The following is a 19,785-nucleotide window of genomic DNA, read 5'->3' as shown; positions in this document are numbered from 1 at the left end:
TAACTTGTGGATGAAACAGTAAAGAAAGCTTTATTTAAATATGATTTGAAACACAGTAAATACCATCAAACCGCGTCCTAAAAACCTTGTATATTTAGTTTTCTTACCGCTTTTGTAGTACTTTCACAAGTCTGTGGTAAAGGGGAGGGGAGCTGAAGGATGGGACTAGTCTTCAGAGATAGATGGGAGGGGTTGAGGGGAGCTGAGGGATGGGACTAAAAACAAACAAAAGATAACTAATGTAAAATACATGTGTCTGTAAAATGTATATAGTAGTTTGTATAAACAGGAAGTAGAAGCCCAAGTGTTGCTGTTCATTACTTTACTACAATTAGGGGAGGGGTGGTAGGGTTAGGGGAATATAATAAAGCAACATTTATATTTACGAAAAATATATATGGGAGATTGGAAATTATGCAGATAAATACATTGATGGGAGCCACAATTATATCTGCAATATTAATATATTGATCTACCCCCTAAATAATATCGATTTTTAAAATAACATATACAGTGCCTTGCGAAAGTATTCGGCCCCCTTGAACTTTGCAACCTTTTGCCACATTTCAGGCTTCAAACATAAAGATATAAAACTGTATTTTTTTGTGAAGAATCAACAACAAGTGGGACACAATCATGAAGTGGAACGACATTTATTGGATATTTCAAACTTTTTTAACAAATCAAAAACTGAAAAATTGGGCGTGCAAAATTATTCAGCCCCCCTTAAGTTAATACTTTGTAGCGCCACCTTTTGCTGCGATTACAGCTGTAAGTCGCTTGGGGTATGTCTCTATCAGTTTTGCACATCGAGAGACTGACATTTTTTCCCATTCCTTCTTGCAAAACAGCTCGAGCTCAGTGAGGTTGGATGGAGAGCATTTGTGAACAGCAGTTTTCAGTTCTTTCCACAGATTCTCGATTGGATTCAGGTCTGGACTTTGACTTGGCCATTCTAACACCTGGATATGTTTATTTTTGAACCATTCCATTGTAGATTTTGCTTTATGTTTTGGATCATTGTCTTGTTGGAAGACAAATCTCCGTCCCAGTCTCAGGTCTTTTGCAGACTCCATCAGGTTTGGTCCTGTATTTGGCTCCATCCATCTTCCCATCAATTTTAACCATCTTCCCTGTCCCTGCTGAAGAAAAGCAGGCCCAAACCATGATGCTGCCACCACCATGTTTGACAGTGGGGATGGTGTGTTCAGGGTGATGAGCTGTGTTGCTTTTACGCCAAACATAACGTTTTGCATTGTTGCCAAAAAGTTCAATTTTGGTTTCATCTGACCAGAGCACCTTCTTCCACGTGTTTGGTGTGTCTCCCAGGTGGCTTGTGGCAAACTTTAAACAACACTTTTTATAGATATCTTTAAGAAGTGGCTTTCTTCTTGCCACTCTTCCATAAAGGCCAGATTTGTGCAATATACGACTGATTGTTGTCCTATGGACAGAGTCTCCCACCTCAGCTGTAGATCTCTGCAGTTCATCCAGAGTGATCATGGGCCTCTTGGCTGCATCTCTGATCAGTCTTCTCCTTGTATGAGCTGAAAGTTTAGAGGGACGGCCAGGTCTTGGTAGATTTGCAGTGGTCTGATACTCCTTCCATTTCAATATTATCGCTTGCACAGTGCTCCTTGGGATGTTTAAAGCTTGGGAAATCTTTTTGTATCCAAATCCGGCTTTGAACTTCTTCACAACAGTATCTCGGACCTGCCTGGTGTGTTCCTTGTTCTTCATGATGCTCTCTGCGCTTTTAACGGACCTCTGAGACTATCACAGTGCAGGTGCATTTATACGGAGACTTGATTACACACAGGTGGATTGTATATATCATCATTAGTCATTTAGGTCAACATTGGATCATTCAGAGATCCTCACTGAACTTCTGGAGAGAGTTTGCTGCACTGAAAGTAAAGGGGCTGAATAATTTTGCACACCCAATTTTTCAGTTTTTGATTTGTTAAAAAAGTTTGAAATATCCAATAAATGTCGTTCTACTTCAATCAAATTTATTTTATTTTATATAGCCCTTCGTACATCAGCTGATATCTCAAAGTGCTGTACAGAAACCCAGCCTAAAACCCCAAACAGCAAGCAATGCAGGTGAAGAAGGTGAAGCAGTACTTCATGATTGTGTCCCACTTGTTGTTGATTCTTCACAAAAAAATACAGTTTTATATCTTTATGTTTGAAGCCTGAAATGTGGCAAAAGGTTGCAAAGTTCAAGGGGGCTGAATACTTTCGCAAGGCACTGTACATAAAATAAAAGGGTGTGTGTGAACACTGCAGTTTCTTTCACCATGGAGTGAAACGCCGGTTTGTAGGCTCCCATGCCACAGAGGGTTCAATAGGCTCCCGTGCCTCAGTCGAGGCAACCGGGGAGATGTCAGTCGGCTCATCAGGCTCTCACTCCTCAGCCGGATCGACAGGTTCCCACGCCTTAGCATAGGTGACCTTGGTCGGGCGTCCTGCGGCTGGAGGCGCGCCTCAGGGAGGGGGTACTGTCACATGTGCTGCCTCTCGGGCCTCTAGGTCACCAGGCTGCACTTTAGGGCGCACACCGGTCACCAGCGTAATGCGCATAATGACACTCACCTGGACTCCATCACCTCCTTGATTACCTGCCCTTTATGGTTTTATCCAGAATGAACAGAAGACCCCAACGATGGTGGGCGTGGTCGTGTGTTGACCAATCGGCAGTCGTGGGCAGTGATGAGGAAAAAAGGTGAGGGTCAGGAATGCCATAAGGCTGTATTAAATAAAGCAGGCCATTGAGGAGAACGATGACACCTTTTTTCCATCAGCCTACCAACAATCACCCTGCCTTTAGAAGAGGGAGTAGGCATCTATGAAACTCATTTACCTGGTGCCTTTTGAGAGAAACAACGACCGGGTGAAACAACTGCAGGTGGAGTATGTTCAGGGTACAGCACTATATACTGTATAACTGTTACTATTAATGCACGTGATACTTCATAATATTACACTGGAACTATACTGTAAAAAAATAACTAACCCAAAATATATATTTTCAGAGGGTTCTGGTGCTTGGTGCTGAAGCAGGCTTCAACCTGGACAGAACTTGGTCGCCGTGGGCGGAACCTCATCGGCACAACGGGCGACCGTTCAAATGCCTGGACAACGTGGGGGGCGGGGGGGGGGGGGGGGGGACAGCTGCGCACATGAAGATATCTATGGAGATGGTGTGGTAGGACTTAGGCCATCATTTGGATCCTACAACGCTGCACACCTCATTGGGTTTCTCAAGGTGAAGGGGGTCACCTACACTATGTATACAAAAAGTATGTGGACAGCCGTTCAAATGAGTGGAATCGGGCTATTTCAGCCATACCCGTTGCTGACAGGTGTATAAAATCGAGCACACAGCCATGCAATCTCCATAGACAAACATTGGCAGACGAATGGCCAGTGACTTTCAACGTGGCACGATCATAGGATGCCACCTTTCCAACAAGTCCATGGAGTCTAGTGATCACTGACAGATCGCTTCTCCAGCCTCTCCAAGTGTGTGTGCATGTGTGTTGGGTACAGCAGGTAGATATTCTTTCAAAATAATATGTATTTCTTAATTTGAAGACATTGGTGCCATACTTCAATGGTGCCACCTTTCAATGACTTTAGAGGTATAATGATGATTAAAAATGGCTTCTCTATCCACATCTGTCTATACTTACAGCTATCTGATCACAATGCTTGTCTGACTACCAGGAAGATCACAATGCCTGTCTTGAACACAATGCGTCTTTATTGTGTACACCTTAAAAATAAGGACATGAGGACTGGTTGAAGACAACAGGAAGGACAGACAAGCGGACTGGTTGAAGAGAACAGGAAGGACAGACAAGAGGACTGGTTGAAGGGAACAGGAAGGACAGACATGAGGACTGGTTGAAGAGAACAGGAAGGACAGACAATAGGACTGGTTGAAGAGAACAGGAAGGACAGATATGAGGACTGGTTGAAGACAACAGGACGGACAGACATGAGGACTGGTTGAAGAGAACAGGAAGGACAGACAGGACCGATGTTCAACATCATTATCAACAAACATCTCAGTGATTCACACATAAACAAAATATTCTCATTATTATAATATATTCATACTCCCGATAACCCCGACCCCCATGCATACCTACCAATGTGGTCTTTATTTCTCATAATGGCATAATGAGGCCATCTGTTATAAAGGCAAACAAACACATCTCACTGGTTACATCCCAACTAGCATTCCCCATATAGTGCACTACTTTAGACCAGGGCCCTATTCCCTATATAGTGCACTACTTTCGACCAGGGTTGGGCGTTGGGTTGCAAAATTCTGGTAATGTTCCCAAAATGTCCAGGTTTTCCAGGAATCCTGGTTGGAGGGTTCCGGATTTCCTGCTTGTTTTCTCCTGATTCTGGGACTCTTCCATCCAGGATTTCTGGAAAACCTGGGAATTTTGCAATCCTATGAGTTAAATAAGGAGTACATAATGTCCAAACCCAATAACTCAAACATGAACAACGAGCTCAACCAAACATTAGCAACGAGCTCAACCAAACATTAGCACCTAGCTCAACAAAACATTAGCACCTAGCGCAACAAAACATTAGCAACGAGCTCAACCAAACATTAGCACCTAGCACTACAAAACATTAGCAACTAGCTCAACCAAACATTAGCACCTAGCTCAACCAAACATTAGTACCTAGCTCAAAAAAACATTAGCACCTAGCTCATCAAAACATTAGCAACTAGCTCAACCAAACATTAGGACCTAGCTCAACAAAACATTAGCAACTAGCTCAACCAAACATTAGCACCTAGCTCAACAAAACATTAGCAACTAGCTCAACAAAACATTAGCAACTAGCTCAACCAAACATTAGCACCTAGCTCAACCAAACATTAGCAACGAGCTCAACAAAACATTAGCAACTAGCTCAACCAAACATTAGCACCTAGCTCAACCAAACATTAGCAACTAGCTCAACCAAACATTAGCACCTAGCTCAACCAAACATTAGCAACGAGCTCAACAAAACATTAGCAACTAGCTCAACCAAACATTAGCACCTAGCTCAACCAAACATTAGCAAGTAGCTCAACGTAAACATAAACTTACATACATAATTTTTACGAAAAGTCTTAAAACTCCTATGATATAGCAATTTAATGTTTATTTTATTTAATTTGTTTTTTATCAACAATCACAAGATATATATACATTTCACCAGAACAAAAGCAAGCTCGATTTTAACATTCTGATCTTTAAATATTTCGTATTGCAACACTTAAAACACACGTACAAATACAAGTTCAAAATGGGAGGAGTGACAGCAGTAGATTTTTAAACATCTCTATACATTTAAAATGCACCAAAAACAGTTTAAAAACCAGATAACCAAATGTCAGGTAATATGCTCCAGTGGATAACGGCCATGGTCTGCTGCAGGCTGCTCTAGGGGGGGGGGGGGTTGAGTCCCAAACAAAACCCTATTCCCTATATAGTGCACTACTTTAGACCAGAGCTCTATTCCTTATGTAGGGCACTACTTTAGACCAGAGCCCGTGGGCCCTATGTAGGGAAAAGGGTGCCATTTAGGGACACACTCTAGGCGACGACCTTTTAGGGTTGATTTCCTTTTCCTGTGTGATGTCATGTCCATACAGAGGGGTCAGGGGGTTAGAGGTTAAATGGAGAACACGGGTTGGCTTGTTGATTGTTGCCTGTCTTGGGAGTTTAGACTGAAGCTTGATATTCCATTAACTGTAAAATACACACACAGAGAAGGAGACACAGACACACACACGCACACACACACACAGGGGAAAAAGGAAATGAGATTCAACCCAGAAACAGAGCGGTATCCGTGTAGTCAGGGGTCCGCCGGTAGAGGTTGTTTTAGACTAGTGGGAGAGGTAGAGTTGACTCTACCCCCAGTGTTTCTTTCATCCTGGTCCTGGGAACCCCAACAGGTGAACATCGTAGTTGTTACCGTAAAACACTACACACCTGCATCAAATAATCAAAGGCTTGATGAGTTGATTAGTTAAATCAGGTGTGTTAATGCGAGGGCAACAACTACAATGTCCCCAGTACCAGGATGAGGAAACATTACACTAACCATTACAGTAGCATGGTAAGCGTGGACGTGGCGCCCTCCTGTGGTGGAGATTAGTTATTGCACCACTAGACAATTTTCTGGGAAGGTAGTCTACACTGGACACTACAGACTGGGAAGGTAGTCTACACTGGACACTAAAGACTGGGAAGGTAGTCTAGACTGGACACTAGAGACTGGGAAGGTAGTCTAGAGTGGACACTACAGACTGAGAAGGTAGTCTAGAATGGACACTACAGAGTGGGAAGGTAGTCTAAAATGGACACTACAGACTGGGAAGGTAGTCTAGACTGGACACTAGAAACTGGGAAGGTAGTCTAGACTGGACACTAGAGACTGGGAAGGTAGTCGACACTGGACACTACAGACTGGGAAGGTAGTCTACACTGGACACTACAGACTGAGAAGGTAGTCTACACTGGACACTACAGACTGGGAAGGTAGTCGACACTGGACACTACAGACTGGGAAGGTAGTCTACACTGGACACTACAGACTGGGAAGGTAGTCTACACTGGACACTACAGAGTGGGAAGGTAGTCTACACTGGACACTACAGACTGGGAAGGTAGTCTAGACTGGACACTACAGACTGAGAAGGTAGTGTACACTGGACACTAGAGACTGAGAAGGTAGTCTAGACTGGACACTACAGACTGGGAAGGTAGTCTACACTGGACACTACAGACTGGGAAGGTGGTCTACACTGGACACTAGAGACTGGGAAGGTAGTCTAGACTGGACAGTAGAGACTGGGAAGGTAGTCTACACTGGACACTACAGACTGGGAAGGTAGTCTAGACAGAATACTACAGACTGGGAAGGTAGTCTAGACTGGACACAAGAGACTGGGAAGGTAGTCTACACTGGACACTAGAGACTGGGAAGGTAGTCTACACTGAACACTAGAGACTGGGAAGATAGTCTAGACTGGACACTACAGACTGGGAAGGTAGTCTAGACTGGACACTACAGACCGAGAAGGTAGTCTACACTGGACACTACAGACTGGGAAGGTAGTCTACACTGGACACTACAGACTGGGAAGGTAGTCTAGAATGGACACTAGAGACTGGGAAGGTAGTCTACAGTGGACTCTACAGACTGAGAAGGTAGTCTACACTGGACACTACAGACTGGGAAGGTAGTCTAGAATGGACACTAGAGACTGGCTAGGTAGTCTACACTGGACACTACAGACTGAGAAGGTAGTCTACACTGAACACTAGAGACTGGGAAGGTAGTCTACACTGGACACTACAGAGTGGTGGAAGTGAATGTTGTGATATCGATGTATTTATAATCGCTATAATTAAAACATGAATTCATTGATTAACGTATGTTTCTTACTGGGATGGTACGCTGGGCGAGCCTGAACGGTGGAAGTGTATGTTCTGCCACTTTCCCTCTCTGCGATGCCAGACGCGGGTCTCCTCAGACTGCATGGTGCGAGGCATCCCCCCCGCGTCCATGTACTGGCTCAGGCGGATGTAGGCGATGCACGCAGCGTTCTCCGCTAGATAGACCTTCTCATTAGTTCACCTCTCCTTGTTTCACGTCAACATCATAAAACACATTGTACATAATTTTTAACCTTTATTTTACCTTTATTTAACTAGGCAAGTTAGTTAAGAACAAATTCTTATTTTCAATGACGGCCTAGGAACAGTGGGTTAACTGCCTGTTCAGGGCTAGAACGACAGATTTGTACCTTGCGGTTACTAGTCCAACACTCTAACCACTAGGCTACCCTGCCGCACCATAAGTACCAGGGGGATTGGCGTCCATCTTGATTCAATCCAGGAAGTACACCGGAATTCCCTTTCCAATGTTCACTTCAATGCTTCAGGACAATTTGGAATGGGACATTTGCATCTGGTCTAGTTTCTGACTGGAATTGATATGTACATATAATTGAATACCAACCAGAAACAAGATTACATAAAACATAGCCCAGATAAATCAACATAATGTTCAGTTGGTAAATCATGGTGCTTGCAATACCAGGATAGTGGGTTCAATTCCCAGGGCCACCCATATGGAAAATATATGCACACATTAATCTAAGTTGTTTTTGGTAAAAGCGTCTGCTAAATGGCACATATATCATAATATTATTGTTATAATAATTAGAAATGGCTGATTTCCTACCTATCAGATGGACGTGAGGGTTGAGGAGGATGGTGTGCACCGGCTTGCTACCTTTAGACAGGGCTGGAAAGAGGGGGGGGGGCGAGGGAGATGGAGAGAGAGACAGACAGGCCTTAGCTAGTGGGAGTTGTAGTTCTCAGTAACAGACGCAAACAGGGCTGGAAAGAGAAGGGCGAGGACGAGGGAGATGGAGAGAGAGACAGACAGGCCTTAGCTAGTGGGAGTTGTAATTCTCAGTAACAGACACAAACGGATATAACTATTCATCAATAGCTAATCAATAACTACAAATCAATATCTGATTCATACATTCTACCAATCAATACATCTACTAATCCATAGCTGATCAATACCTCTGCTAATCAATAGCTAATCAATACCTCTACTAATCAATACCTTTACTAATCAATACATCTGCTAATCAATACCAATTCTAATCATTACCTCTACTAATGAATACTATGAATAAATAGCTAATCAATACCTATAGTAATCAATAGCAAATCAATATCTCTAATAATTCATTCCTATACTAATCCATAGCTAATCAATACCTCTACTAATCAATACTTCTACTAAACAATACCTCTATTAATCAATAGCTAATCAATACTTCTACTAAACAATACCTCTACTAATCCATAGCTGATCAACACCTCTACTAATGAATTGCTAATCAATACCTCTACTAATCAATACCTCTACTAATCAATACATACTACTCAATAGCTGATCAATACCTCTAATTAATAGCTGATCAATATCTATACTAATCAAAAGCTGATCATACCTCTACTAATCAATAGCTGATCAATACCCCTACGAATCAATAGCTGATCAATACCACAACTAATCAATAGCTGATCAATATCTCTGCTAATCAATAACGGATCAATACCCCTACTGATCAAAAGTTGCTGATCAATACCCCTACTAATCAATAGCTGATCATACCTCTACTAATCAATACCTCTACTAATCAAAAGTTGCTGATCAATACCCCTACTAATCAAAAGTTGCTGATCAATACCCCTACTAATCAATAGCTGATCAATAACTACTAATCGATAGCTGATCGATACTTACACTAATAAATAGTTGATCAATACCTCTACTAATCAATACCTCTACTAATCAATACCTCTACTAATCAATAACTGTATCTTCTGAATGACTGATGGATGTGTTACCGTTGTCGAAGTAGAAGCGATGGAAGTCATGTCCCTCTACAAGGTTCCCCAGAGCTTCTGGTTCAAACGACGTCAGACCAGGATCACAGATCTTCCTGTTGGAAACAAACACAGACTGAGTCCCATATGGCACCCTATTCCTTATATAGTGAACTACTAGTGACCAGAACCCTATTCCCTATATAGTGAACTACTTGTTACCAGATCCCTATTCCCTATATAGTGACCTACTAGTGACCAGAGCCCTATTCCCTATATAGTGAACTACTAGTGACCAGATCCCTATTCCCTATATTGTGAACTACTAGTGACCAGATCCCTATTCCCTATATAGTGACCAGAGCCCTATTCCCTAAAAAGTGAACTACTAGTGACCAGAACCCTATTCCCTATATAGTGAACTACTAGTGACCAGAGCCCTATTCCCTATATAGTGAACTACTAGTGACCAGGGCCATATTCCCTATATAGTGAACTACTAGTGACCAGATCCCTATTCCCTAAATCGTGACCTACTAGTGACCAGATCCCTATTCCCTATATAGTGAACTACTAGTGACCAGGGCCCTATTCCCTATATAGTGAACTACTAGTGACCAGAGTAACACAATAATAGTGATTTGTAGGAGATCAGTCAGCTGCAATGTGGTGGAACAACAATCCCTAAGAACCAGAGTAACACACACACACACACACACACACACACACACACACACGCACACACACACACATACACACAAGCCCTAAACACACACACACACACACCTCACACACACACACATCATAGCCCTAAACACACACCTCACACACACATCCTAGCCCTAAACACACACACACACACCTCACACACACATCCCAGCCCTAAACACACACACATGTCCTAGCCCTAAACACACACACACACACATACACACACACACACGACCTAGCCCTAAACACACACACCTCACCACACACACATCCTAGCCCTAAACACACACACCTCACACACACACACACATCCTAACCCTAAACACACAGAGACAGAGCAGGACTCACGTGTATTGCTAGCCCTAAACACACACAGACAGAGCAGGACTCACACGTAGTGCTAGCCCTAAACACACACAGACAGAGCAGGACTCACGCCTAGTGCTAGCCCTAAACACACACAGACAGAGCAGGACTCACGCGTAGTGCTAGCCCTAAACACACACAGACAGAGCAGGACTCACGCGTAGTGCTAGCCCTAAACACACACGGACAGAGCAGGAATCACGCGTAGTGCTAGCCCTAAACACACATAGACAGAGCAGGGCTCACGTGTAGTGCTAGACCTAAACACACACAGACAGAGAAGGACTCACGCGTATTGCTAGCCCTAAACACACACAGACAGAGCAGGACTCACGCGTAGTGCTAGCCCTAAACACACACAGACAGAGCAGGACTCACACGTAGTGCTAGCCCTAAACACACACAGACAGAGCAGGACTCACGCGTAGTGCTAGCCCTAAACACACACAGACAGAGCAGGACTCACGCGTAATGCTAGCCCTAAACACACAGAGACAGAGCAGGACTCACGCGTAATGCTAGCCCTAAACACACAGAGACAGACCAGGACTCACGCGTAGTGCTAGCCCTAAACACGCACACACAGACAGAGCAGGACTCACGCGTAGTGCTAGCCCTAAACACACACAGACAGAGCAGGACTCACGCGTAGTGCTAGCCCTAAACACACACAGACAGAGCAGGACTCACGCGTAGTGCTAGCCCTAAACACACACAGACAGAGAAGGACTCACGCGTAGTGCTAGCCCTAAACACACACAGACAGAGCAGGACTCACGCGTAGTGCTAGCCCTAAACACACACAGACAGAGCAGGACTCACGCGTAGTGCTAGCCCTAAACACACACAGACAGAGCAGGACTCACGTGTAGTGCTAGCCCTAAACACGCACACACAGAGCAGGACTCACGCGTAGTGCTAGCCCTAAACACACACAGACAGAGCAGGACTCACGTGTAGTGCTAGCCCTAAACACACACAGACAGAGCAGGACTCACGTGTAGTGCTAGCCCTAAACACACACAGACAGAGCAGGACTCACGCGTAGTGCTAGCCCTAAACACACACAGACAGAGCAGGACTCACGTGTAGTGCTAGCCCTAAACACACACAGACAGAGAAGGACTCACGCGTAGTGCTAGCCCTAAACACACACAGACAGAGCAGGACTCACGCGTAGTGCTAGCCCTAAACACACTCAGACAGAGCAGGACTCACGCGTAGTGCTAGCCCTAAACACACACAGATAGAGTAGGACTCACGTGTAGTGCTAGCCCTAAACACACACAGACAGAGAAGGACTCACGCGTAGTGCTAGCCCTAAACACACACAGACAGAGCAGGACTCACGTGTAGTGCTAGCCCTAAACACACACAGACAGAGCAGGACTCACGCGTAGTGCTAGCCCTAAACACACACAGACAGAGCAGGACTCACGCGTAGTGCTAGCCCTAAACACACACAGACAGAGCAGGACTCACGCGTAGTGCTAGCCCTAAACACACACAGACAGAGCAGGACTCACGCGTAGTGCTAGCCCTAAACACACACAGACAGAGCAGGACTCACGCGTAGTGCTAGCCCTAAAACACACAGACAGAGCAGGACTCACGCGTAGTGCTAGCCCTAAACACACACAGACAGAGCAGGACTCACGCGTAGTGCTAGCCCTAAACACACACAGACAGAGCAGGACTCACGCGTAGTGCTAGCCCTAAACACACACAGACAGAGCAGGACTCACGCGTAGTGCTAGCCCTAAACACACACAGACAGAGCAGGACTCACGCGTAGGCCTCGAAGTCTCCGTTGTTGATGGATTCGATCAGCTGCTCTGTGACTTTGATGATCTCCTGCTTCCGAGCTGGAAACACACAAACACAACATGACCACAACGTCACCACAATCTCACCACAACGTCACCACAACCTCAGGTCAACATTAGTCCAACAACACAATCTGACATACATTAAATCACGGCTGTTAAATAGATCATCAGATTACTACATCATGTGGTGTGGTTAGTTAATAGATCAGATTACTACATCATGTGATGTGGTTAGTTAATAGATCATCAGATTACTACATCATGTGATGTGGTTAGTTAATAGATCAGATCACTACATCATGTGATGTGGTTAGTTAATAGATCAGATCACTACATCATGTGATGTGGTTAGTTAATAGATCATCAGATTACTACATCATGTGATGTGGTTAGTTAATAGATCATCAGATTACTACATCATGTGGTGTGGTTAGTTAATAGATCATCAGATTACTACATCATGTGATGTGGTTAGTTAATAGATCATCAGATTACTACATCATGTGATGTGGTTAGTTAATAGATCAGATCACTACATCATGTGATGTGGTTAGTTAATAGATCAGATCACTACATCATGTGATGTGGTTAGTTAATAGATCAGATTACTACATCATGTGATGTGGTTAGTTAATAGATCAGATTACTACATCATGAGGTGTGGTTAGTTAATAGATCATCAGATTACTACATCATGTGATGTGGTTAGTTAATAGATCAGATTACTACATCATGTGATGTGGTTAGTTAATAGATCCGATTACTACATCATGTGATGTGGTTAGTTAATAGATCAGATTACTACATCATGTGATGTGGTTAGTTAATAGATCATCAGATTACTACATCATGTGGTGTGGTTAGTTAATAGATCATCAGATTACTACATCATGTGATGTGGTTAGTTAATAGATCATCAGATTACTACATCATGTGATGTGGTTAGTTAATAGATCAGATTACTACATCATGTGACGTGGTTAGTTAATAGATCAGATTACTACATCATGTGGTGTGGTTAGTTAATAGATCAGATTACTACATCATGTGGTGTGGTTAGTTAATAGATCATCAGATTACTACATCATGTGGTGTGGTTAGTTAATAGATCATCAGATTACTACATCATGTGATGTGGTTAGTTAATAGATCAGATTACTACATCATGTGATGTGGTTAGTTAATAGATCAGATTACTACATCATGTGGTGTGGTTAGTTAATAGATCAGATTACTACATCATGTGATGTGGTTAGTTAATAGATCAGATTACTACATCATGTGATGTGGTTAGTTAATAGATCATCAGATTACTACATCATGTGATGTGGTTAGTTAATAGATCATCAGATTACTACATCATGTGATGTGGTTAGTTAATAGATCAGATTACTACATCATGTGATGTGGTTAGTTAATAGATCATCAGATTACTACATCATGTGATGTGGTTAGTTAATACATCAGATTACTACATCATGTGATGTGGTTAGTTAATAGATCATCAGATTACTACATCATGTGATGTGGTTAGTTAATAGATCATCAGATTACTACATCATGTGATGTGGTTAGTTAATAGATCAGATTACTACATCATGTGATGTGGTTAGTTAATAGATCATCAGATTACTACATCATGTGATGTGGTTAGTTAATACATCAGATTACTACATCATGTGATGTGGTTAGTTAATAGATCATCAGATTACTACATCATGTGATGTGGTTAGTTAATACATCAGATTACTACATCATGTGATGTGGTTAGTTAATAGATCATCAGATTACTACATCATGTGATGTGGTTAGTTAATAGATCATCAGATTACTACATCATGTGGTGTGGTTAGTTAATAGATCAGATTACTACATCATGTGATGTGGTTAGTTAATAGATCAGATTACTACATCATGTGATGTGGTTAGTTAATAGATCAGATTACTACATCATGTGATGTGGTTAGTTAATAGATCAGATTACTACATCATGTGATGTGGTTAGTTAATAGATCAGATTACTACATCATGTGATGTGGTTAGTTAATAGATCATCAGATTACTACATCATGTGATGTGGTTAGTTAATAGATCAGATTACTACATCATGTGATGTGGTTAGTTAATAGATCATCAGATTACTACATCATGTGGTGTGGTTAGTTAATAGATCAGATTACTACATCATGTGGTGTGGTTAGTTAATAGATCAGATTACTACATCATGTGATGTGGTTAGTTAATAGATCAGATTACTACATCATGTGATGTGGTTAGTTAATAGATCAGATTACTACATCATGTGATGTGGTTAGTTAATAGATCAGATTACTACATCATGTGGTGTGGTTAGTTAATAGATCAGATTACTACATCATGTGATGTGGTTAGTTAATAGATCATCAGATTACTACATCATGTGGTGTGGTTAGTTAATAGATCAGATTACTACATCATGTGATGTGGTTAGTTAATAGATCATCAGATTACTACATCATGTGGTGTGGTTAGTTAATAGATCAGATTACTACATCATGTGATGTGGTTAGTTAATAGATCAGATTACTACATCATGTGATGTGGTTAGTTAATAGATCAGATTACTACATCATGTGGTGTGGTTAGTTAATAGATCAGATTACTACATCATGTGGTGTGGTTAGTTAATAGATCAGATTACTATATCATGTGGTGTGGTTAGTTAATAGATCAGATTACTATATCATGTGATGTGGTTAGTTAATAGATCAGATTACTATATCATGTGATGTGGTTAGTTAATAGATCAGATTACTACATCATGTGATGTGGTTAGTTAATAGATCATCAGATTACTACATCATGTGATGTGGTTAGTTAATAGATCATCAGATTACTACATCATGTGGTGTGGTTAGTTAATAGATCAGATTACTACATCATGTGATGTGGTTAGTTAATAGATCAGATTACTACATCATGTGATGTGGTTAGTTAATAGATCAGATTACTACATCATGTGGTGTGGTTAGTTAATAGATCAGATTACTACATCATGTGATGTGGTTAGTTAATAGATCAGATTACTACATCATGTGATGTGGTTAGTTAATAGATCATCAGATTACTACATCATGTGGTGTGGTTAGTTAATAGATCAGATTACTACATCATGTGATGTGGTTAGTTAATAGATCAGATTACTACATCATGTGATGTGGTTAGTTAATAGATCAGATTACTACATCATGTGGTGTGGTTAGTTAATAGATCAGATTACTACATCATGTGGTGTGGTTAGTTAATAGATCAGATTACTATATCATGTGGTGTGGTTAGTTAATAGATCAGATTACTATATCATGTGATGTGGTTAGTTAATAGATCAGATTACTATATCATGTGATGTGGTTAGTTAATAGATCATCAGATTACTACATCATGTGATGTGGTTAGTTAATAGATCATCAGATTACTACATCATGTGATGTGGTTAGTTAATAGATCAGATTACTACATCATGTGATGTGGTTAGATAATAGATCAGATTACTACATCATGTGGTGTGGTTAGTTAATAGATCATCAGATTACTACATCATGTGATGTGGTTAGTTAATACATCAGATCACTACATCATGTGATGTGGTTAGTTAATACATCAGATCACTACATCATGTGATGTGGTTAGTTAATAGATCAGATTACTACATCATGTGGTGTGGTTAGTTAATAGATCCGATTACTACATCATGTGATGTGGTTAGTTAATAGATCCGATTACTACATCATGTGATGTGGTTAGTTAATAGATCAGATTACTACATCATGTGATGTGGTTAGTTAATAGATCAGATTACTACATCATGTGGTGTGGTTAGTTAATAGATCAGATCACTACATCATGTGATGTGGTTAGTTAATAGATCAGATTACTACATCATGTGGTGTGGTTAGTTAATAGATCCGATTACTACATCATGTGATGTGGTTAGTTAATAGATCCGATTACTACATCATGTGATGTGGTTAGATAATATGTTAAATATCCATCCAGGTGTTGTGAGATCTGCAGGCGTCTGCAATGTCGTCAGACTGGAAATGCGGCCTTTGACTCAGTCGCTCAGCTAGAAATACTGTGCGTGTTTATGGTTTATCTTCTCAAGGGAAAGGGGGACAGTGACAGGGGGACAGGGACAGCAGGACACAGAAAGGAGGACAGAGACAGGGGGACAGAGACGGGGGGACAGAGATGGGGGGACAGAGACAGGGGGACAGAGACAGGGGGACAGAGACCAAGGGGACAGAGACGGGGGGACAGAGACAGGGGACAGGGACAGGGGGACAGAGACAGGGGACAGGGAGACACAGAAAGGGGTCAGAGACAGGGGGAAATGAGACATGGGGACAGGAGAAAGAGGGACAGGAGACAGGGGGACACAAAGGAGGACAGAGATGGGGACAGGGACACAGAGAGGGGGACAGAGACGGGGACAGGGGGAAAGAGACAGGGGGACAGAGACAGGGGGAAATGAGACATGGGGACAGGAGACAGAGGGACAGGAGACAGGGGGACACAGAAAGGAGGACAGAGACAGGGGGACAGGGACACAGAGACAGGGGGACAGAGACAGGGGGAAATGACAGAGGGACAGGAGACAGGTTTCTCCAGAGTGGTTGAGTGGAGGCACAGGGAGTACAGGAGACATGGCCAGGGTTTCCACCCTATTAGAAGGGGAGTAGAGGGGGACAGAGACTAGGAACAGGGACAGGTTTCTCCAGAATGGCTGAAGAGAGGGGACGGGAGGTAGAGGCGGGGATATAGTCATGATCTCTACCCCAACAAAAGGGGACTTACTCTGGCCTGATGAGGAGGGAGTAGAAGGGACACCCAGTACAGAGTGGACAGGGGATAGGTTTCTCAAGAGTGGTTGAGGAGAGACCCAGGAGACAGGGGCAGGTTCACCAGAGTGGTTGAGGGGAGACAGTGGACAGGCTTCTCCAGATTGGTTGAGGAGAGGCAGTGGAATGGGGACAGGTTTCTCCAGGGTGGTTGAGGAGAGGCAGTGGACAGGGGACAGGTTTCTCCAGGATGGTTGAGGAGAGGCAGTGGACAGGGGACAGGTTTCTCCAGGGTGGTTGAGGAGAGGCAGTGGACAGGGGACAGGTTTCTCCAGAGTGGTTGAAGAGAGGCAGTGGACAGGGGACAGGTTTCTCCAGAGAGGTTGAGGAGAGACCCAGGAAACAGTTGACAGTGGGCAGGTTTCTCCAGAGTGGTTCAGGAGAGGCAGTGGACAGGGGACAGGTTTCTTCAGAGTGGTTGAGGAGAGACCCAGGAGACAGGTTTCTCCAGAGTGGTTGAGGGGAGACCCAGGAGACAGGTTTCTCCAGAGTGGTTGAGGGGAGACCCAGGAGACAGTGAACAGGGGGACAGGTTTCTCCGGAGTGGTTGAGGAGAGACCCAGGAGACAGGTTTCTCCAGAGTGGTTGAGGGGAGACCCAGGAGACAGTGGACAGGGCGACAGGTTTCTCCGGAGTGGTTGAGGGGAGACACAGGAGACAGTGGACAGGGGGACAGGTTTCTCCGGAGTGGTTGAGGGGAGACACAGGAGACAGTGGACAGGTTTCTCCGGAGTGGTTGAGGAGAGACCCAGGAGACAGGTTTCTCCAGAGTGGTTGAGGAGAGACCCAGGAGACAGGTTTCTCCAGAGTGGTTGAGGAGAGACCCAGGGGACAGGTTTCTCCAGAGTGGTTGAGGAGAGACCCAGGAGACAGGTTTCTCCAGAGTGGTTGAGGGGAGACCCAGGAGACAGTGGACAGGGGGACAGGTTTCTCCGGAGTGGTTGAGGGGAGACACAGGAGACAGTGGACAGGGGGACTGGTTTCTCCGGAGTAGTTGAGGAGAGACCCAGTGGGACACTGGCTGGGGTACGAGGGGGGGGGGGGGGGGGGCGGCATAGCCAAGGGACTTACTCTGTCCTGAAGAGGAGGGAGTCTGCCTGGGCTCAGAGGACTGAGTGGAACGACCCTTAGAGCTCCACACACTTCCTACCAAGTTCCCAAAACAGAGGACTGGCAGAGAGGGCAGGTGTGTGTGTAGGGGGTGAGTGGGGGGTGGGGGGGTTAACATGAATTTCAAATGTAGAAAATAATTCCATTCACAGAAACGAACAGATAACGGGTTTAATAATAAATGTATATGGAGTCTCAATCATCAGGAGGAAGAAGAGGAAGGGGAAAGGAGGAGAAAGAGGAGGAGGAGGAAGAGGAGAAGGTAGCTGAAGGTCAGAGTGAAAAGAGAGGTTTGAAAGACAGATGGAAGGAGAGAGAGGGCGACAGCCAGACAAAGATAGAGATAGACAGAAAGACGAAGAGAGAGAGAGAGAAGGGGGCAGAGATAAAGATAGAGAGAGAAGGGGACAGAGATAAAGATAGAGAGAGAAGGGGACAGACAGACAAAGATAGAGAGAGACAGAAAGACGAAGAGAGAGAGAGAGAGAAGGGGACAGAGATAAAGATAGAGAGAGAAGGGGACAGACAGACAAAGATCGAGAGAGACAGAAAGACGAAGAGAGAGAGAGAGGGGGACAGAGACAAAGATAGAGAGAGAAGGGGACAGAGACAAAGATAGAGAGACAGACAGACAGACAAAGATAGAGAGAGACAGAAAGACGAAGAGAGAGAGAGAAGGGGACAGAGAAAGATAGAGAGAGAAGGGGACAGACAGACAAAGATCGAGAGACAGAAAGACATACAAAGATAGAGAGAGACAGAAAGATGAAGAGAGAGAGAGAAGGGGACAGACAAGTGTCTCTACCTTTGACATCTTCGTCCTCGATGGTGGTGTTGGTGCTCTCTATAGACTCCTGGGGGAAAGAACGTATAGATTGATCTATAGCCTGGTGTACACTGAGTATCAGAACGTATAGATTGATCTATAGCCTGGTGTACACAGAGTATCAGATTTGGGCTACCTGTGTAAACGCTGCCTAATACTTAAATCAGATCGCGTTTTGTCAGCTATCTACCATTTTTAATAAAGGGGCAATCTGCGATTTCTACATAAAACATTTTTTGTAACTTTTAAATGAATGATATACACTGAGTGTACAAAACATTAGGAGCACCTTCATGATATTGAGTTGCACCTCCCGTTTGTCCTCAGAACATCCTGGACTCTACAAGGTGTTGAAAGCATTCCACAGTGATGATGACCCATGTTGACTCAAACGCACAGTTGTGTCAAAGTTGGCTGGAGATATCCTTTGGGGGTGGTGGACCATTCTTGATACACACGGGAAACTGTTGAGTGTGGAAAAACCCAGCAGCGTTGCAGTTCTTGACACACTCAAACCGGTGCGCCTTGGCACCTACTACCATTCCCCATTTGTCTTGCCCATTCATCCTCTGAATGGCTCGCACACAATCCATGTTTCAATTGTCTCAAGG

At 43.5% G+C, this 19,785-nt stretch overlaps 1 protein-coding gene across 7 annotated transcripts in view; it reads right to left on the bottom strand.

Moving 5' to 3' along the window:
• Positions 1-5,172: 5,172 nt before the first annotated feature.
• LOC110512934 (calcium/calmodulin-dependent protein kinase type II delta chain) overlaps positions 5,173-19,785 on the bottom strand; it is a 68,623-nt gene continuing 54,010 nt past the window's right edge. For 5 of the 7 annotated variants that reach the window (XR_016488712.1, XM_090209818.1, XM_090209820.1 and 2 more), the window contains 6 exons: positions 19,154-19,202; positions 12,319-12,394; positions 9,474-9,568; positions 8,284-8,346; positions 7,483-7,648; positions 5,173-5,777 (listed from right to left, as the gene is read on the bottom strand). Coding sequence is in view for 6 of the 7 variants with exons in the window: in XM_090209818.1 (XP_090065944.1) it covers positions 5,774-5,777; positions 7,483-7,648; positions 8,284-8,346; positions 9,474-9,568; positions 12,319-12,394; positions 19,154-19,202 (453 nt within the window). In the remaining variant the exon portion in view is untranslated. Of the gene's footprint in view, positions 5,778-7,478; positions 7,649-8,283; positions 8,347-9,473; positions 9,569-12,318; positions 12,395-19,153; positions 19,203-19,785 lie in introns of those variants that run through there. The other 2 variants (XM_090209819.1, XM_090209823.1) reach the window with 1 other exon arrangement.

This window comes from Oncorhynchus mykiss, chromosome 19 (genome assembly GCF_057628025.1).
Source record: "Oncorhynchus mykiss isolate SJ-2025 chromosome 19, ASM5762802v1, whole genome shotgun sequence".
Classification (NCBI taxonomy): Eukaryota; Metazoa; Chordata; class Actinopteri; order Salmoniformes; family Salmonidae; genus Oncorhynchus; species Oncorhynchus mykiss.
Note: the sequence above shows the minus strand (reverse complement) of the source record. Positions and strands in the feature narration are given on the sequence as shown.